Source organism: Athene cunicularia (assembly GCF_003259725.1).
Source record: "Athene cunicularia isolate RWA chromosome 5 unlocalized genomic scaffold, athCun1 chr5_part1, whole genome shotgun sequence".
NCBI classification, from domain to species: domain Eukaryota; kingdom Metazoa; phylum Chordata; class Aves; order Strigiformes; family Strigidae; genus Athene; species Athene cunicularia.
In genome coordinates, this window is record NW_020799101.1 from 42099245 (window position 1) to 42116806 (window position 17562).

Sequence of the window (17562 nt, forward strand, 5' to 3'; positions counted from 1 at the left end):
CGCTGCTGCAGAGCCGGAGGGAGCGGTCAGCGGGCCCGGGGGGCACCGGGGGACACGCATGGGGACGTGCTTATGCCCTGCCAGGCTGCCCCCTCGCACCGCCGAGCCCCCCCCGCTGGCTGTGCCTCTTGCCTGGGCACTGCGCTCGACGGGAAGGGGGGCAGAGGGGGCTTAGGAGCCCGGGGGGTCCTTCTTCCATCCCTGCTGACCCGGTAGGGGGGGGAGCAGGCCAGGATGGGGCATCAGTGTAGCAGGACCGAGCTGTGCCCCCAGCAGAGCCCATGGGGCCTGGCAGAGAGCCGTGGGGCAGGGGCAAGGTGGGAGAGGGGGAGGGACCCCACCAGGATGGAGAGCAAACGAGACATGGCACAGCGAATGCATGAATGAGCCATCGCGGGACGGGGCACCACGCCACCCAGGGCTGGCACCGCTAGCCAACGGCTGGCTGGGCTCCAGCTGCCCCAGGTCAGGGCAGGATGGTGACACCGAGTGCCCTGTGCCCGGTGGTGGGGACTCAGCGACCTCTGCTCCTCAGCAGCGGCGCCCAGCGAAAGCATCATTAATGTCAGCACCCCGTGCAAAATCTGAGAGACAGAACAGCAACGCCCAAAATGGTGGCTGGGAGGATGAGGGGGTTGTGTTGTCTCAGTCACGCTCGGATTTTGTACAAGGTTTTGGGTGGTTTTCCCCGCCCCACGCAGCCGTGGGGTTGCTGTCGTGCCCGGGGCGGGCAGCGTTTCGGTGCCCTGCATGCTGACCCTCTGAGCAGTGGCCGCAGTCCCTTTGCTCCGTTTGCAAACTTCACAAACCCATGCAAGGTGTGCGTGACGTGCAGGGCTATTTTTGCCAGCCTCCTGCGTTCGGCCGTGCCTTCTGCCAAGTAGGAGGATTTTCACTGCGGTGACGTTAAGCCGAGGAGCGTGAAACGAGAGGCAGGTGTCCCTGTGGGTGACAGATGGGGAGTAGTCGGAGCTGGGTGTCACCAGCCCAGCACCAGCAGCTGATGCCAGCTCTCTGCCTGAGGCCACGGGTAGGAGGAGGAGGAGGAGGAGGGGGAAGGCACACAGCCAGGATGGGCGCCCTCGGGGCAGCTGGCACGGGGGACAAAGGCAGCAGGGCTGGGGAGGACGAGGGAGGGGAGCCCCACTGAGCATAATGGACAAGGGGACAGTGGCAGCCTTGTCCCACCCTGTGCGGGGACCCGGAGGAGCAAGTGGCACGTGGCAGCCACATCCAGCTGGGGGAATGGGGGACAGCAGAGCCCCCCTCCAGTCCCAGCCAGTGCCCAGAGGTGGCAGCAGGCCTGCAGAGAGGGGTGAAGGGGGGAGTTTGCACAGACTGTGGGCTGGGGAGGGGGAGCTGACGGTCCCCTCGCAGCAGGATGGTGAAGGCTGTGGGGCCGCACCGGAGACATGGGTATGGCCCAAACTGAGGAGGTGGGGAATGGGAGGTGGGGGCTTTGCCAGAGCGGGCAGCGGGAGCCCAGAAGCAATGGGGGTGAGTGCACAGGGCTGGGGCATGGCTGTGGAGAGCATGTTGGTGGCATCGAGTGAGAGGCAGAAGCGCCGCAGGCAGGCTGGTTGTAAGGTGCTTGGGGTGCCTGTTCCGGATGCCCGCCTCTGGCCAAAGGCAGTTTTTCCCTGCCCACATGTGGTGCCCCGAGGAGGTGACAGGGTGCAGAGCGTCCCTTGGTCATCGGCCTGAGAGATCCTCCTCCACCTGTGCCAGACCCTCCTGGACCCTCCTGGCCTGCCCAGCTCCTGCCTCCTGCAGGTGGTTAGAAGAGGGATGGTGGCCAGCCAGGTCACTGGCCTGCCCTCCCATGCCTGCAGACCTCTCGCACTGGGGTGTGCAGGGGCAGGGCACTGTCCTACCCTCTGCCCCAGCTTCTCTTTGCGGGGCCAGGAGCTGGTTTAGTGACATCTTGGTTGCTGCTGGGCAATCTGTTATCATCATCCCAGTCAGGTGGGCTAGAGATGGTGAGAGGAACATCCCCAGCTTCTCAGGAGGAAAAGAAACAGGTGCTGGGACTGGCTAAGTTCATCCTCTAAGACCTTGTGACTGCCTCTCTGCTCTGGCTGGGCATTGCAGACCTCAGAGCGCCCTGGGTGGGCTCAGGGGGCTCTGCCTGCTGTGTTGCTGCCTCCCATCCTGGTCCAGGCAGCCAGGCTGGCTCGTGTGCTGGCCCCGTGGCACTTTGCACACAGAGGCCGTCGCTGCGGCAGCTTGCCTGGCCCACGTCCCGGCTCGTCATGTCCCTGGGAAAGGCAAGCAGGGACGCGCCATTATTTGCCTTGGCACAGGAGGGGCTTGCAGAGGCCATGCTGGGAGGTCGCTGAAGCCCCAGGCAGGGGTCTCTCCCCTCCCCGTGCTGAGGCAGGGATCTGGCAGCCATGGTTCAGCAGCCTGTGACTCGGTGGCCTTTCAGGGCAAAGACTTGCTTCATGTTGATGGGGAAGCAAAGCAAGGATGGGGCAGGTCCTGCGCGGCTGGTAATAGCTGCAGGCTGGCGATAAGGCCGTGAGAAAATCCAGGGAGTCCCAGCGGGGCTTAGTACTTGAGCAAAAATTAATGGTGTGGAAAATATCACTGCTGCAGCTGGAGGAGAAACACCCGGTGCCCTGCAGGAGGGGCTGAGGGTGGGCAGCCAGGGAAAATTTGGGGGTGGAGTAGAGGATGGGCACCAGGGTTGGGACTGCAGCAGGGGGAATGTCATGCCCTGCTGAGGCAGGCAGGGAGGGCTTGTCCCCCATCTGCAGGAGGGTCCTTGTTAGAGAGGACCTAGTGGCCTTGGTCCCTGAGTCTCGCAGTGGGGCTGAGCGTGCATTCCCCTGTTCACACACACGCATGTGTGGTTTGAAGCTAGGCAGGGCAAGAGGGATGGGAGCAAAGCATGAGGGCTCCAGGTGGGTTTGGGTCTTGAGATTTTTGGCTTGGGAGTGTCCAGCCGTGGGCTCTTGCAGCCAAGTCACCCCAGGGTGGATGAGTGCCACCATCCCGGCCAGGCCGTCTGCCTCCCGGCTGGCTCCTTGCCCGCCCTGCTGTGGCCACCACGCCAGCTCTCACAGCAGCAGCGTGGCGAGACGTGGGGCTGGCGGGGGGGTCCCCGAGCACCGTGTTCCCAGGCGAGGGGGGAGCCGAGCGGGGTGCTGCGGATCCGGGGAGGGATGGGTGCCACTGCCACCACTGCGCCACACGCTGTTTACTGTTTGGGCTACAAGGCAGCTTTGTTCTTCTCCTCAGGACACTCTGAATAACAACTCTCTGGGGAAAAAGCACAGTTGGCAGGAGCGGGTGTCCCGGTCGTCGTCCCCTCTGAAAACGGGTGAGTTCTTGGCCTGTTGGCCAGGGGCAGCTACTTGCACCCTTTCGTGGCTCTTGGAAGCCTGGGAAAAGTGGTGTCGGAGCAGGAAGTTGGGGAAAACATTCCACATGGATGCAGAATGCATGTCCATCTGGAGTCTGGGTGGCATCCCTGACCACCTTCCCTGGCAGGGAGCATCAGCCTCTGCAGGGCTGTCAACGCTGCTCTCCTTCCCCTCCAGGAGAGCAGACCCCTCCCCACGACCACGTTTGCCTGAGTGATGAGGTCAATCACCAAAACAGCACAACCTCCACCAAAGACCGGGGCACATCCACGGAGAGCCCGTGCCGGCGCACAGCGGCCACCCAGATGGCACCCGCCTGCGTCGCCTCATCTCGGCCACCTGAGAAGCACCAGGCCACCAGCCGGCCCCCACCGCACGGTGCCAGCGTAGTGGTGGTGACAACGAGGGGCCCCGAGGCCCACCGGGACCGCATCCGCTACCAGACGGACGTGAGGCTGGAAGCCACAGAGGAGATCTACCTGACGCCTGTGCAGAAGAACTCAGACCCCCTGGAGACTGACAAGCCCTTCCTGTCTCAGTCCAGTGAGAATCGCATGTCCATCAGCTCTGACATCGACACCTCCGGGTATTCGGCCCTGGCAGGGAAAACCAACCCCTCCATCAGTGAGGAGGACGAGGTGCTGGACTACATGTCCTCCCCCGACAAGACGAACCTGCCCAGGGCCTCCTGCGGTGGCGGGAGCGGTGGCTGCCGGCCAGGGCACAGCCTTCAGAGAGCCTCCGTGAGTTCGGACACCAGCGCCCTCTCCTACGACTCGGTCAAATACACACTGGTGGTGGACGAGAACGTGCAGCTGGAGCTGGTCAGCCTCAAGCAGTGCTACTCAGGCTACAGCGACGAGAGCGACTCGGCCACCGTCTACGACAACTGCGTCTCCTCGCCCTACGAGTCAGCCATTGGCGAGGAGTATGAGGAGGATGCGCTGAAGCGTGACTCGGTCTGCCTCTCCGAGGACTCCACCCCTGAGGCGGACATCCACTTCTCCAAGAAGTTCCTCAATGTCTTCATGAGTGGCCGGGCGCGCTCCTCCAGTGAGTGCTGGGCGATGGGGGGAGGTGGGCTGGTGGCTGCCTGCCCGGGCAGCCCTGCCTATCCCTGGTATGAGGCTGAGGGCACACTCAGGAGATGGAAAGCCACCGGCAGACATGAGCCCCAGCTCTGCTTTTCTGCAGCATGTGGCTTTGTCCCGGGTGGTCAGGAAGGCATGGGAGGGCTTGGAAAAGCCTTGTGACTTGAAGGCGGAGGTGTTTCAGGCTGCTTTTTTGGCTAGCCCAAGGTACGGCCATGCTGAGGAGGAGGCTGAGTGGTCTCACAGGGGGACAGCATCCCTCCTGGAGGGCCACCCACCTCCCCAAGCCTGGAGGAGCACCGGGGCTGGTGGCATGCCCCAGCAGGCAGGGTTTCCCACAGTGTGGCTGGTGCCACAGTGCTGGTGACACCAGGTGACACAGCTGCGTGGGTTGGCGCAGGGAGGTCCCCCAGCAGGGACCACTGGCCACCAGTGCAGCATCTTTAGCCGTGCCTTCCTCTCCTGTGGCACCGCATGGCTTTGTCTTGGCCGAGCCATCCTCCAGGAGCCTCACCATGTCCTTCCCTTGGCTGTGGTGCTGACCCTGCAATGCTGAGGCGTCCCCCTCTGCCTTCGTCCCCAGGTGCCGAGTCCTTCGGGTTGTTCTCCTGCGTGATCAACGGGGAGGAGCAGGAGCAGACCCACCGTGCTGTCTTTAGGTGAGCTTGCAGGCATGAGCGGTGTCCCCAGCCTCTCAAGGAGGAAAGGTGGTGCTGCCCTCCCACCACGGTGGGGACAGCCCACCCCAGTGTTTCCAGGCCCGTACCTCATGCCCTGCTCAGGAGCAACATCTGCCCCGTCTGGTGCAGGGGCAAGCCAGGACCTCTGGGGAGCAGCATGGGTGGTGCCATATGGGATACCCTTGCCATAGGTGCCAGGATGCTGTTTTATTTTGAGCCTAAACCTGCTCTGATGCTTTATTTAGTATCTAATTAGACCTGCCAGGGTGCTGCCTGCCTGGGCTGTTGGTGGGTTTTGTGTTGCCCCAGCAGGCCACCACCGCTGAGAAGGCCACCAGCACTGCTGGCCAGCCAGGTGCTAGTGCCTCTCTACCCAGGTTTGTGCCTCGCCATGCGGATGAGCTGGAGCTGGAGGTGGACGATCCTTTGCTGGTGGAGGTGCAGGCAGAAGACTACTGGTATGAGGCCTACAACATGCGGACGGGTGACCGGGGCATTTTTCCTGCCTACTATGCTATCGAAGTCACCAAGGACCCAGACCATGTAACAGGTACCAATCCTCTGCACGCAGCCTGCTGCCATCCCCTATCTTGCATCCACCTCCTCTGCACTGAGCGGAGGCTGGAGCTGAGCAGGGGGATGGAGGGAGGACCAAGCCGGGCACCCAGCAGGGAATGATGGGCAGCTTCTGGTGGGATGCTGTGACCTGGCACCTGGTGTTGCTTTTCTTGGAAATGAAGCTTTTCGTGGGCAGGGAAACATGTAGGGGTGGCAATATGGAGAGGGGAGGTGGAGCTCAGCCCACATGCCTGGCCGTCTGAGATGATCCCCACTCCCTGCTCTCTTCCAGCTCTGGCCAAGAGCAGTGACTGGGTGGACCAGTTTCGGGTGAAGTTTCTTGGCTCGGTGCAGGTTCCCTATCACAAGGGCAATGATGTGCTGTGTGCGGCCATGCAGAAGGTATTGTCCCACCCCATCCCTGGGAGCAGGCAGGCCTGCTTCTCTTGGCAGCAGGGCAGAGCCTCGCTGGGTATGGAAGGGGTGAGCCATCATCACTGCTCACGAGCTCCAGGGCTTTGCCTCTCTGTCTTCTCCCCCAGATTGCCACCACACGCCGCCTCACTGTGCACTTTAACCCACCCTCCAGCTGCGTCCTGGAGATCAGCGTGCGTGGGGTCAAGATCGCCGTGAAAGCTGATGACTCCAAGGAGCACAGCAAGGTAGTGCCCCACTTTATGCTTGTCTCGTTCCTTCCCTGGTGCTACTCTGAGCTGGCTGGTGCACTCTGTGCTACAGGTTGTGTTTGCATATGAAAACTGGGGGCCTCCACCCCATGTCTACAGGTGTTGGAAACACCATCAGTGGGGTTGTAGGGTCACCATCAGGGACCCCTGTGCCTCACAGGGTCCCAGCTTTGAGCCACGCCACTGGCTGTTGCCCTCGCAGCTGCCAAGCACATCGCTGCACTGGGATGCTGTGAGCTGAGCCGCACTGGTAATCTGTCAGCTGCTACTATTTTGAGTGGTGTCCTCCAAATCTGCCCTGTAATCTCTTTAGCTGGCTGGGGTAGGCTGCTGATTAGCGTTCTGCGTAAGTAGCCTAGCAAAGCACCGTGAGATGCTGGGCAGAGGCAAGCGAGGGCTTTGCAGCAGGCTGTTGGGAAACCTCCCCTACAGCTGGGGATGGGAGTACTTCATGGCTTGGAATGCTGTGACAGGGCTGGGCTGGGATTTCTACAAGTCTTGCCTGCATTTAGAGGATGCCATCAACTTAGCTGTGCTTTATAACTCCTATAAATAAGTTCTCGTTTCTGGCTGGGACCCTTTGAACAGCCAGGCTTGAATGACCTATTTAGTTCTAAGTTTCACATTCACCTTCTATCTGCCAGTATTTCTGAGAGCCTTTTTTGGCAAGGGAGAAGGGCTCTGTGTGTTGAGTGAACAGCAGCACTGACTCTAGCTTGAGTACAGCCTAACTCCAGGGAAACACTGCAGAAGCTGCTGGGGGTAGAGGCTGCTGGGGTAGGAGCCAGCAGGGCTGCCTGGAGGAGCACCCTGTGTGCAGGTGTTTGGGGCCATCCTGAAACTGCTGCTGGTAGCAGCTCAGGATCGGGCTCCAATTCATTTCACTTGCTTGGTCCAAGTGCATATTTCTAGGGGCCAGAGACCAGCGGCCCCACAGGGTGATAGGGAGGAAAGCTTTGACAGCTTGTCTCTCTTTTCCTCCAGGTAAACAAGTGTAGCCATTTTTTCCAGCTGAAGAACATTTCCTTTTGTGGGTACCATCCAAAGAACAACAAGTGAGTAGTAGGGAGGTGCGGCACAGCTCTCAACTCTAACAGCTCATCACGGAGGCTTTGCTGCCTTCCTGCTCCCTGGGGGCAGCATAACGGGGGCTGGGAAGGGAAAGGGAGGTTCCCCAGCACCCCAGTCCTGAGAGCTCCCCTTCCCCTGTGAGCCCAGTGCTGCAGCTTCATGCAAAAGCAGCCTTTAGACGGGACTTCATCCCAGCTCTGGGCATGGGTCGTGGCAGCTGGTGGCTGCTAAGGTTTGGGAGTGGTGCAGGTCCCAAACCCCTATGCTCAAGGGTTGGGCACACCTCGGGGCTGCTGGGGGTGCCTGCTTGTCTGCTGGGCCAGTCACGCCCACTCTCTCTGCCCTCAGATATTTTGGGTTCATCACCAAGCACCCTGCTGACCACAGATTTGCCTGTCATGTCTTTGTCTCGGAGGAGTCCACGAAGCCACTGGCAGAGTCTGTAGGGTGAGTTGTGGCTGGGCTTGCTCCCGAAGGGCGGGAGGAGCGAGGCAGCCAGGCTGAGTCCTGCCATCTCCTCATACATGGGGGGCTTGGACCTGGCCCCAAGGCTGGCCCTCTTCCCTCAAGTGAGAGTCTTGGGGTAAGAGCCAGAGCTGGCAGGGCTGTGGGCAGCATATTCCTGACAGCACTGGAACAAGTCCCAGTGCAAGGCTTTGCAGGCAGATGGCTGAAAGTCATGCGCTGTGCAGGGGATGAGAGCAAGGATGGAGACCCTGTGGCTCTGAGGGCAGCTCTGGGTGCTAACGCAGGAGGGGCCAGGGGCTGGAGGGTCAAAGTGGTCGCAGGGTAGGGAGCAAGGGTGAGAAGGGAAGCGTGGCTCTGTAAATGCCTCGTGGGGAGGACGCTGCTCAGCTTTGCCTGGTGCTGTGTTGCAGGAGGGCTTTTCAGCAATTCTACAAGGAGTATGTGGAGTATACGTGCCCCACGGAGGACATCTACCTGGAGTAGGGGCTGGCACTGGCACCTCCTGCACAGCCAGGGCTGCAGTCTGGCCCCTTCCCCGTGTCGTGCATGGACAAGAGCTGCTTTGAGCCTGAAGGAGGAGCGGGCCCGGGGCAGGGCTCCCCGGGGCACGGAGCGCCGCCTCTTTTCGTGACTCCCCTTCCTCAGGCTGGGGGGGACGGGAGGGGGGAGGGCTGGACAAATTGTGTTTATTGTACAAAATACTCTTAGTTTATTCTATTTGGAGAAGCACCGCTGGGTGCCCTGCCTGTGAGCGGTGGAGGGGTGGGCAGCAGCGTGCTCGGGCCCTTTCCTGCTGCAGGCTGGGGTGACAGCATCTCCTTGTGACCGTGGCCCAGCTTCCCGTTACATCCCTCTGGGGTGACTTTTAATGCAGTGGCAGAGTCGGACTCTTGCAGTATGAAGACACAGCAGCTACAGCAAACAAGACCCATGATGTGCTGGCTCCTGCCTGGGAGATGGGCTTGCCCTGGGCAGGCATCACCCCTCTGCCAGGCCTGGGGGACAAGGCTGCTGGGCAGGGATGACAGAGGGACCCCCACTCTCCTCTGCCAAAGCCAGTGCCAGGATGAGCTGAGACAGCTCACCCCTGCCTCTGCCCCCATCCCTGTCCCTCCCATCTTGAATCTGTACCCTGGGGACAGAGAAAAATTTCCCCCCCATACCTCCCTGCAGTAACTACACCCTTCGGAGGGGACTCTTTCTCTGCCCCTTACCCCCTCTTCCCCTAGCTGCAGGCGGCAGAGGCAGTGGCAGGGCTGGGCCACCCCAGAGCAGTGGGGCTCAGCCCCTGGGCCAAGCTGGGTGCCTGCCAGAAGCAGGGCAGGGAAGAGCTAAAGCCTGCAGGGAGCCCTGCAAAGCACCAGGGAGGTAGAAGAGCTCTCCTGCTCCCTGCAGCCAGTGGTCTCTGTGCTTCAGCTGGATCTGCTGTGATGGCAGCAACTATTAAATATGATGGTTCATGGAGCACGGCTGCTGTGCTGTTTGTGTCCCACCACAGCGGGTTTAGATCCAGACTACTACCTTCCCTTGGGACCCCAAGAGGAGCTGGAGCTGCTCAGGTTTGGCCTGAGAACCCTGCTTGCAATCCCCAAAGGCCAGAGATTATCATGTGATGACCAGAAGGGACTGCTGGAGGTCATCTGCTCCCCTCCCCACCCAAAGCAGAGCTTACCCTGAGCCCCCATACCTCACATCGGCCCGTGCTGCAGCAGCAGAGGGCAGGCAGGGAGGTCCCCGAGGCTGGGCTGCGGTGGCCACAGTGGCACGCTGGCTCACAGGCGGGCATCGTAGTAGTACTCCAGCAAGTCAAGCTTGTCACGTTTTCTCTTGCCAGCTTTGTGCAGCCATGCTGGCCGTGCCTGGGCCACCTGGGTCCTGAAGCGAGGTTGCTTGGGTTTGATGCCATAATCTGCAGGTAGAGCAGAGAGGCTGGGCTCAGCCCTGCACTGCTCACAGGCCTGGGGACAACCACCCGGCTGGAGGGCTGAGTGCATGCAAAGGGGGTTCAGGGGGGTGAGGAGAGCACTGTACCGTCCACCAGGCCAAAGTGCTGCTGTGGAAGCTCCAAGGGAGCAGAGAAATCCTCAGGGACTGAGTAGCTGACCCTGCTGCAGAGGAAAACCAGGGGCAGAAGTGAGCCAAGACCCTCTGGCGCTCACCCATGCTGGCACAAATGCTCCCATGTGCCACTGGCTTGTTTTCACCCAGCCTGGCCAGCTCTTGAGGGCCACAGTTGCCAGCCCAGGCCTGGGCCAGGAGCCCTGGGGTACCTCTGCAGGTACCAGGGCAGGGAGGAGTAGGGAAGTGCCATCACCTCTGGCGCAGGGGCAGCGGGAGAGCAGCCCCCAGCAGCAGGGTGAGCAGCAGGAGCCAGCACCGCATGCTGCACCCGGACATCAGCTCCACGGTGAGGTCACAGAGGAGCCACCGCGGTGGCCCAGGGACACCAGCTGGGCGGGGCAAGCACCTGCCCGGGTGCTGCTGCCTACCCTCTCCTGCCACGTAAGCTCCTGGTCCCAGACTGCCTGGTCCTGCCCTCCCCTGCAGCCACAGAGCCAGGGCTCTTTCCCCTGTCCCTCCAAAAGCAAACCCCTTCCTCTCAGTACCTCCGTCACCAGGACTGAACCTCCCCAACGCTTCACAGACTTTGCGGTCTTCACCTTCCTCTGCTAAAAGCCCAAATGGAGCACAGTCCCTTGCTCACAGCTTTTCCACACTGTCGCTGCTGCGTTGCTGCCAGCTGAGGGGGCAGCACAGAACCCACACCCTGCCAAAGCCCTGCAGTCCCCAGCTGCAGTGGCCCATTTCAGATGTGTGGGGCTCCCCCCCCGACTTCAGACGCTGTGACCTCCTGAGCTCTGCAGAGGGCTGGTAGCTGCCTGGGGGCGGGTAATCCAGTGCCACCAGCTGGCTATTCCTTTGTCCTGGCCAAGGATCCTAAGCAAATCGATGCCTCAACTGTCCCTGAGGCAGCAGAGCAGATGCCAAAAGATGGCCAGGGCTGTCCAGGCCTCTCCTTAGCTCCTTTATTAAGTGTGGCACAGCAGTATTTGCTGAATTAATCTCTTCATTTCTCCTCTGCCCTTGGCCAAGCCCCTGAGCACTGGCTGGCAGCCATTCTGCAAACCCTTTTAGCACACAGCCTGCAAACTGCAGCTCTCTCTCCCCACCAGGGAACCCCAGGAAACTGGGGACTGAAACGGGCACCTGGAGTTACAGAGGCTACAGGCACAGGCTGAGCAACCTGTGGGGCCCTGCCTGACACCGGCTAGAGAAAAAGGCTTCTAAGGGACAGCGCATCCCAGGGTGGACAACTGCAAAAACTGCTCTGAGAGAGGTCAGATATGAGGGGATCCTATGTAAAGATGGAGAGGTCCTTGAGCTCTGTTCTTTCCATTCAGTCAGTTTATTTGACAGACAAGCCTGCTCCAAGCACAGCAGCCAGGCATGGCCAACACAAGCAGGCTGCAGGTCAACCTCAGCACCATGAGGCGGGAGACAATGCTCTCCAAAAGATCACTATGCTGCCCGGTTTTATTATACTGCAGCTGTACAAAAGGAGAAAAATCAAGTGCTTAAAAAAGGAAGTTGTCCCATCATCATCATCACTGCAGCCACAGAATGGTCCAGAGAAAGAGATGGCCAAAGTCTTGCCACGCATGTAGTGTCCATCATCCACTGCTAGATCTGTTAAAAAAATTACATACACCCCCCTCCCCACCGTGCAGATCAGGAGCTTCTCAGTGATGGTTTAACTGAAAATTAGACATTATCAACATCCCTCCCCGAGCCTGCTTGCCCTTAGAAACGTCCAGCCACAATCTTAGTAGAGAATAATCATCATCTTCTCATCAGCCCCAGTTATAGAAATAGATTTTCTGCCAAGCAGGCAAGTAATCCATCAGTGGCCCTGAAACAAGAGAGCAGAGGGATCACACACGTAGAAAGGCAAGAATTTGAAGCTGTATGTATATGGGGTATATCCCCCCTTCTTATGACACCAAACAATCCCAAATCTCCAGTTACACAACTCAGATGAACCCAAGAACAGAACAGTTACTTTTGCTGAGATGGGAGACAACTTTAGGCTGTGGTGCCAGAGATCAGAGCAGGACCAAATGGGGTGTGAAACACAGTGTGGGACACCACTCCCTCAGAGCCGAGAGTTCCAAGCTCCAGTGGGAAGGGGGTCTGCAACATGCGAGGGGAAAACCCACGTGCAGCAAGTCAGGAGGATGCTGCTATGGCACAGGGAAGACAACTCAGCAATAACGAGCAGGTGCAAAAACAGAAGCAACTGCTGTGGAGTGAAAATGCTTACGTAGCACATGGCTTAATGCAAGCTCCAAAGCTTCTCTGAAATCACCAACTGGAGGAAGCAGCTCCTGAGCTAGCCAGCTTTGTGACCTCCCCAAAGGAAGGACAATCCCACGATGCCAGGCTGATCTAATGCCATGAATCACCCCACAGAAGGTTTCACATCGGCAGGGAAGTGGGGGAGGTGGAATTCTGGCCCACAAGACCTGGCCCTTTGATTTACCATCGGTTCCTGCCTAGGTCGACACCTCTCGGCACCCATTTACCCCTCATGTCTGCGCTGCAGACTGGAGATCAAGGAAAAATGTTCAGAAACAGGGCTGCAAAGCAGTTGTGGAGCACCAGCTGAGGTGCAGCAAGAGAGCCCAGAACAGGCCTAGGTGGCAGAGACCAAGCTCTGCGGCCTGGGAGGGCAGAGTTTTACCACTGTGGTTGAGCCAGGAAACAATTCTTCCTTTCCTCTTCCAGTTTAAAACAACATAAGCATCAAACACAGGGTGCACTGGTGCCAACCATTTTAGGGACTTCCCAATTCCTTCCTCGGGTTGGAAACCAATTGACAAATGTCCTGCCCAACTCCCCTGGTTTTTCCTCCATCCAACAGAACATGGGGATATAGCAGTGGGGCCCACTTACGTGTGACAAAGCCAACTCCAGGCACGTAATCAGCCAACAAGCGCAGAAGGAGGATGATCCTAGCCCTAGGAAGGGAGAGAGTATGAACGAGTCCAGCGGGATACCTCCTGCCCCAGCTGCTGAATGCACGAACAGCAATGGCAGCTGTTATGCAAGGCTCAGATGAACCTGGTCAGAGGCACCCAGACCTTTTCAGATCTACTCACCCAGTCCCCTGATGCTACTTCTGTTAAAAGAGAAATTTTCAGCAAAAGCCCAGCAGGGGCCCCTTACTCTGAGTATCGGTCATAGAAAGGAGATCTCAGCAGGTAGTACAGCAGTAGGAGGGTTCGTCGCCTCAGCTCCGCTCGCTCTCGCCTGTTCAGGTCTTTCAGATCACTCAGCAAGCTCAGACTGGAAGGAGAAGAGCAGAGAGCTAACTCACAGCAACGGCAGTCAGAACGGAAAAGAAGTGGGTTTCTAAACGCCCTCTGTTCTCAGCTCCACACAGAGCAGGCTCCACCAGCCCAAGGACAGAGAGCGCTCAAAGTGTTGCAGAAGATACCTGAATGTGTCAGCCTCACAGCTAAAGACCAGCCCCCTGTGTGTATTTCTGTCAGTAGGCCCTGCCCAGGACTGGGGAACAGGGGAAAGCATGATGCTCAGACACCACCAACCTCAAGCACCCACAAAGACTTTTCCTCAGACTGACCTTGAGATGTCCAGGACTGCAGAGAGGAGCCAGGGTTTCCACGATCTCTGGCCCCACACTCCTAAACTCAGTACTAGGAACGCACAGTCAAGGAATGGAAAGAACCAGAGATATCTAACAAAAGGCATGCAGATAAGTGAGCCCCCAGGTACCAGCAAAGCTCTGCTGAGTGCAGAACACCCGCTAAGGCAGTGTTGGGGGCATCCAGGGAAGGGGCTGGAGGCCTTGTGCCCACAATTCCAGCAGCTAAGGCTAGTTTTCAAGTTCTAAGAGAAGGGAGGAGGCAGCCCAAGGCCCCTGCCCAATCAGAGCAGCAGCAGGGAGAGAGAACCCAGTGTGGCACTGCCCTGAACCAGGGCCGAGCCCACAGCAGCACCCTCTGACAGCACCAGGGTACGGTGTGAGCCTGCACGCGGTCAGGGCCGGATACGGTGGAACAAAGGGCGGGTAACGTAGAGGGATTCTGCGATGGTTTCTTGGAGACCCAGAGGGGTGGGAGGCTGGTTCAACTCCTCTGCTCTTCGGCTCTGTGACTCCTCCCTCTGCTGGGGGGATCCCCAGTGCCGGGACTGCAAGGATGGGGCTGAAACAAGCAGATCCAGTTGCTAACACAAATAAATCCTTCCTAGCACGCTTCCCCACACCACCCCCTGCTTCTTTCTGCACCGTGAAGGTGTGAAATGGGAAAGCTTGAAGAGCTATGCACACAGCATCTGCTGTGGCTGACCAGCACCCTCAGATTGCCTCCAGAGGGGACAGAGCAAGGAGAGGGACTTGTAAGGTCCGTGCTCCTCAAAGCCTAACCACACTGAAGGGTTGTCTTCATTGATCACTTAGGAAAATACAATGGAAGTGCTAGTCTTGCAGCACGTGCCTGAATCCTCATTGCTTTGATATCCCTCCCCATACAGGGCCTGGTGACTAGATATGGCCCAATACAAGATTCTGCTCTTTACTGCTCACACCCAGGTCATACATAAAGGGCACAGAGCAGAAACAGCTCAGGCAAGGAGAGAAAACAGGCTCAGCTACTTACTGCTCTGGAGAGAGCGCACAACACGGCTGGAACGCCTGCCAACATAGGTCTGATCCTTCCCTGAGGAGGTGTCTTCCATGTCTGCAGGAGAAAACAGCCACAGGGGTCAGGCTCCAAAGGAACACAGCTCACCACAGAGCTGGCAGCACCCTGCCCTACATTGCCATCACAAAGACCAGACTGAAAGTTTGATCTAGCTCAAACCAGAGCATTCTGAACGGGCTAACACTATGCAGAGGGTGAAAAGGTCCATCTGCCTGATGTTGCCTAGGCCTAGGATCTCTTTCCTCACCATTATGCCACACAGCTTGAGTTCAGTCAGTGGTTCCAGGCTTGGGGTCCTCCACCCCCTTCTTCCCAACTGCAGGACAACACTGTCACTAAGTTAACTCGTGCTCTGCAGAGGGTGGAGAGTTCAGTGTAGCTTAGCTTTGTGTACTGAAGCCTTGCAGTTCCCTGTACCACCCAAGCCACTGCTCTGAGGAATATTTCCTAGCAGGGCGAGACACGTGGCCCAGCGAGGCGCCAAGCCAATGATGATAGCACTGCAGGCTCACCTTGGGGGTGGAGAGGCTGCTGCTGCTCCCTGTTCAGTGGCACGATGGGAGGAGATGTCTGGATGCCAGCTTTGTACCACAGCAGGAGCAGGAGACGAAGGATGGCTCTGTGAACAGACACATGGAAGCCTTCAATACCAGGCTACGGAGCTGGGTTCCTGTGGCGTGGGAAAGGTGACATCCACAGAACAGGGAAACACTCCGGTCTGCTCAGGGCAGCTGGCAAGGTAAGAGGGATAAGAGTCCCCTTCCGTGGCACAGCATTCTGCACTCTGTGGGGCCCCAAATTCCCCCAGCCTCAGTGACCAGCAGCTCAGCCCTGCTTGGGCTTTTTCCTGGGGTACTGGTGAGCCCCCTCCCCATCCCCTTTCTGAGCCCACACTGCCCATTCCCCTCTGCCCATGGCACTTACTTAGCCAGCTGGATGAGGACAATGATGGTCCACCGGCCCATCTCCCCCCACACCCTGGCTGTCCCCATCTCTGCAAAGACTTCCACACATTCTAGCACACTCAGCCAGGTCAGCAGCTTCTGCTGGGGCAGCGACTGCAAAACACAGAGGGGAGGAGCGGGACAGGATGCAGGTTCTGCCTGGGAGTTAAACAGGGCAGAAGCACAGCCCAGTCTGGTCAGACCCTCAGAAATGAGACTGGATGGCCTTGGAAGTCATAAAACAAGAAGTGGTGCCTCCACTGCAGCCAGAGTCTACACACAAGCCCACTTCTCTACCTCCAAGCAGGGGCAGAGTGAGACATCACAGCATCACACAGAGCTGCTACCCCAAAACCAGGGAAAACATCACAGATGTATCTTAGATTTCCTTCTACCCTAGCTGACATAGCGGGACAGTCTCCTGGGTTTTGGCACTGAACTCCATAGCAAAATTCCTTCCTCCTCCTTGTCCCAGAGTTGGGATACACAACAAACCCCTGCCCCACCATCCAGGTTAGCCCTGATGATGGGGCGCGCTTGGAGTAGCAGGAAGGGGATCCAGCTCTGCAGTCACGCCAGAGCAAATGCCTGCTGAATGCAGCATCAGTCCGGATTCCAGGCATGAACCCCAAGACAGTGGGTGCACTTCCAGCCTGGGTCCCTGCTCCCCACGTGGGAACTTGCTGGTGCTGTCAACCACAAGATTTAACCCGTTAAAAAGCATCAATAAAGGTAATACAGCTGAAATTCACTTCGGCCTTAACAACCAGCGAAGCAAGTCTTTCACATTTCTGTTTGTTACATGCCTGACACTCTAGCCAGAGAGCTGCCTACACCCAAACCCACACAGCAGGCAGGATTGCAACAGAAGAGGCCTGTCCCGAAAAAACCACCACCCTCCTCATTCCCCTCAGGGTCTAACAAGTGCTGGGAGGCAGCCTGAGGCTCTTGCAAGAGAGACACAGAAGCAAGGTGCTTATATTTGTTTTGCTCAATAACATATGCAAAAGAAGAGTCTGAGGGATGGAATCAAAGCTTCACTGCTCCACAGCCACTGCTATGGAAACAGCGATGGTTATTCGGCAACACCTTTGCCTAGCTCAAGTTCTGAGCATCTCAGAAAACCAGTGGAGCTCCTGGTGCAAGTCAGGGCCTGATTTCTGTGGTCCAGCAAGTGCTCTGGCCACTGTTCTAAGCCAGGAGCTAAGGGGCAGGGCTGCTGTTTACCTGCCTCTAGCCTCTACATATCTGACAACAAAGAGAGGCCACAGCAAAGACCTATTAGTTTCTACAGACACTCCCTGAAAGCTTCTGCAAGGAAAAGAGCATGTGTCCCAAATCCTCCTCCCACACACTCCAGCCTTACCACGGGTAGGCTCTGCTGCAGCTCCTTTCGGAGAATCCAGTCGTTTAACAGCACTAGGAGGTTGGAGGCAGAGTACACTAGAAAAGGAAGAGAAGGAACACTGCAGTTACAGAATGCACACAAACCAAACCGGGGCTGCTACCTCTTCCCCGGGGAGGGGATAAGGGAAGAAGGGCAGTAAGACGTGCAGATTCCTCCCATAGGCTGCCGAAGGATGCAGCCAGCCGTGAAGAAAACAAGGTGTTCGGGGAAGGGCCCCGCATACACCGGCGCAAAGGCACACCACCAGCCCCGCCGGCTGACCGCTGCCCACCTACCCAGCTCCGACAGCGCGTAGGAGTCCGAGAAGCGACCTGCGAAGGGAGAAGAGCGGCTACCGCTGGGCCCCAGTCCCCCGCACAACCCCCGGGGCAGGTGCCGGAGCGGGGTCCAGGCCAAAGGCCAAGGCCCAGGCCCCGGCGGGAGAACCGAGGGCCCGGACTTCCCCCTCCCGCACCTGGCAGCAGGTAGGAGAGACCCCGCACAGTGCCCTCCAGCTGGGCCGTGGCGGCCGGGTGCCGCCTCACGTACTCCTGGTAGCGCTGGCACAGCAGGCGCAGCCGCGC

General features: G+C 58.5%; 3 protein-coding genes across 3 annotated transcripts in view; 1 reads left to right on the forward strand and 2 right to left on the reverse strand.

The window, feature by feature from the left end:
* The window catches only part of MAPK8IP1 (mitogen-activated protein kinase 8 interacting protein 1), an 18381-nt gene extending 8995 nt beyond the window's left edge, over window positions 1-9386 (forward strand). The window contains exons 4-13 of the mRNA XM_026849338.1: window positions 1035-1416; window positions 3244-3325; window positions 3546-4421; window positions 5043-5118; window positions 5517-5689; window positions 5990-6099; window positions 6240-6359; window positions 7368-7438; window positions 7803-7901; window positions 8333-9386. Of these exons, the coding sequence (XP_026705139.1) occupies window positions 1035-1416; window positions 3244-3325; window positions 3546-4421; window positions 5043-5118; window positions 5517-5689; window positions 5990-6099; window positions 6240-6359; window positions 7368-7438; window positions 7803-7901; window positions 8333-8405 (2062 nt within the window). The 3' untranslated portion in view covers window positions 8406-9386. The remainder of the gene's footprint in view (window positions 1-1034; window positions 1417-3243; window positions 3326-3545; window positions 4422-5042; window positions 5119-5516; window positions 5690-5989; window positions 6100-6239; window positions 6360-7367; window positions 7439-7802; window positions 7902-8332) is intronic.
* A 237-nt stretch (window positions 9387-9623) lies between these two features.
* C5H11orf94 (chromosome 5 C11orf94 homolog) lies at window positions 9624-11238 on the reverse strand. The gene is made up of 3 exons (XM_026849937.1): window positions 10237-11238; window positions 9954-10027; window positions 9624-9831 (listed from the first exon to the last, which is right to left on the reverse strand). Exons 1-3 carry the CDS (start codon window positions 10317-10319, stop codon window positions 9695-9697), a joined length of 294 nt encoding a protein of 97 aa, XP_026705738.1. The 5' UTR covers window positions 10320-11238; the 3' UTR covers window positions 9624-9694.
* A 71-nt stretch (window positions 11239-11309) lies between these two features.
* PEX16 (peroxisomal biogenesis factor 16) lies at window positions 11310-17559 on the reverse strand (the record flags this gene model as incomplete). The annotated part of the gene is made up of 11 exons (XM_026849339.1): window positions 11310-11832; window positions 12876-12940; window positions 13149-13268; window positions 13567-13639; window positions 13997-14149; window positions 14603-14683; window positions 15160-15266; window positions 15572-15705; window positions 16958-17034; window positions 17275-17310; window positions 17454-17559. Coding segments are annotated over 11 exons (1011 nt in total), but the record flags the coding sequence as incomplete, so codon positions are not given.
* Window positions 17560-17562: the final 3 nt, after the last annotated feature.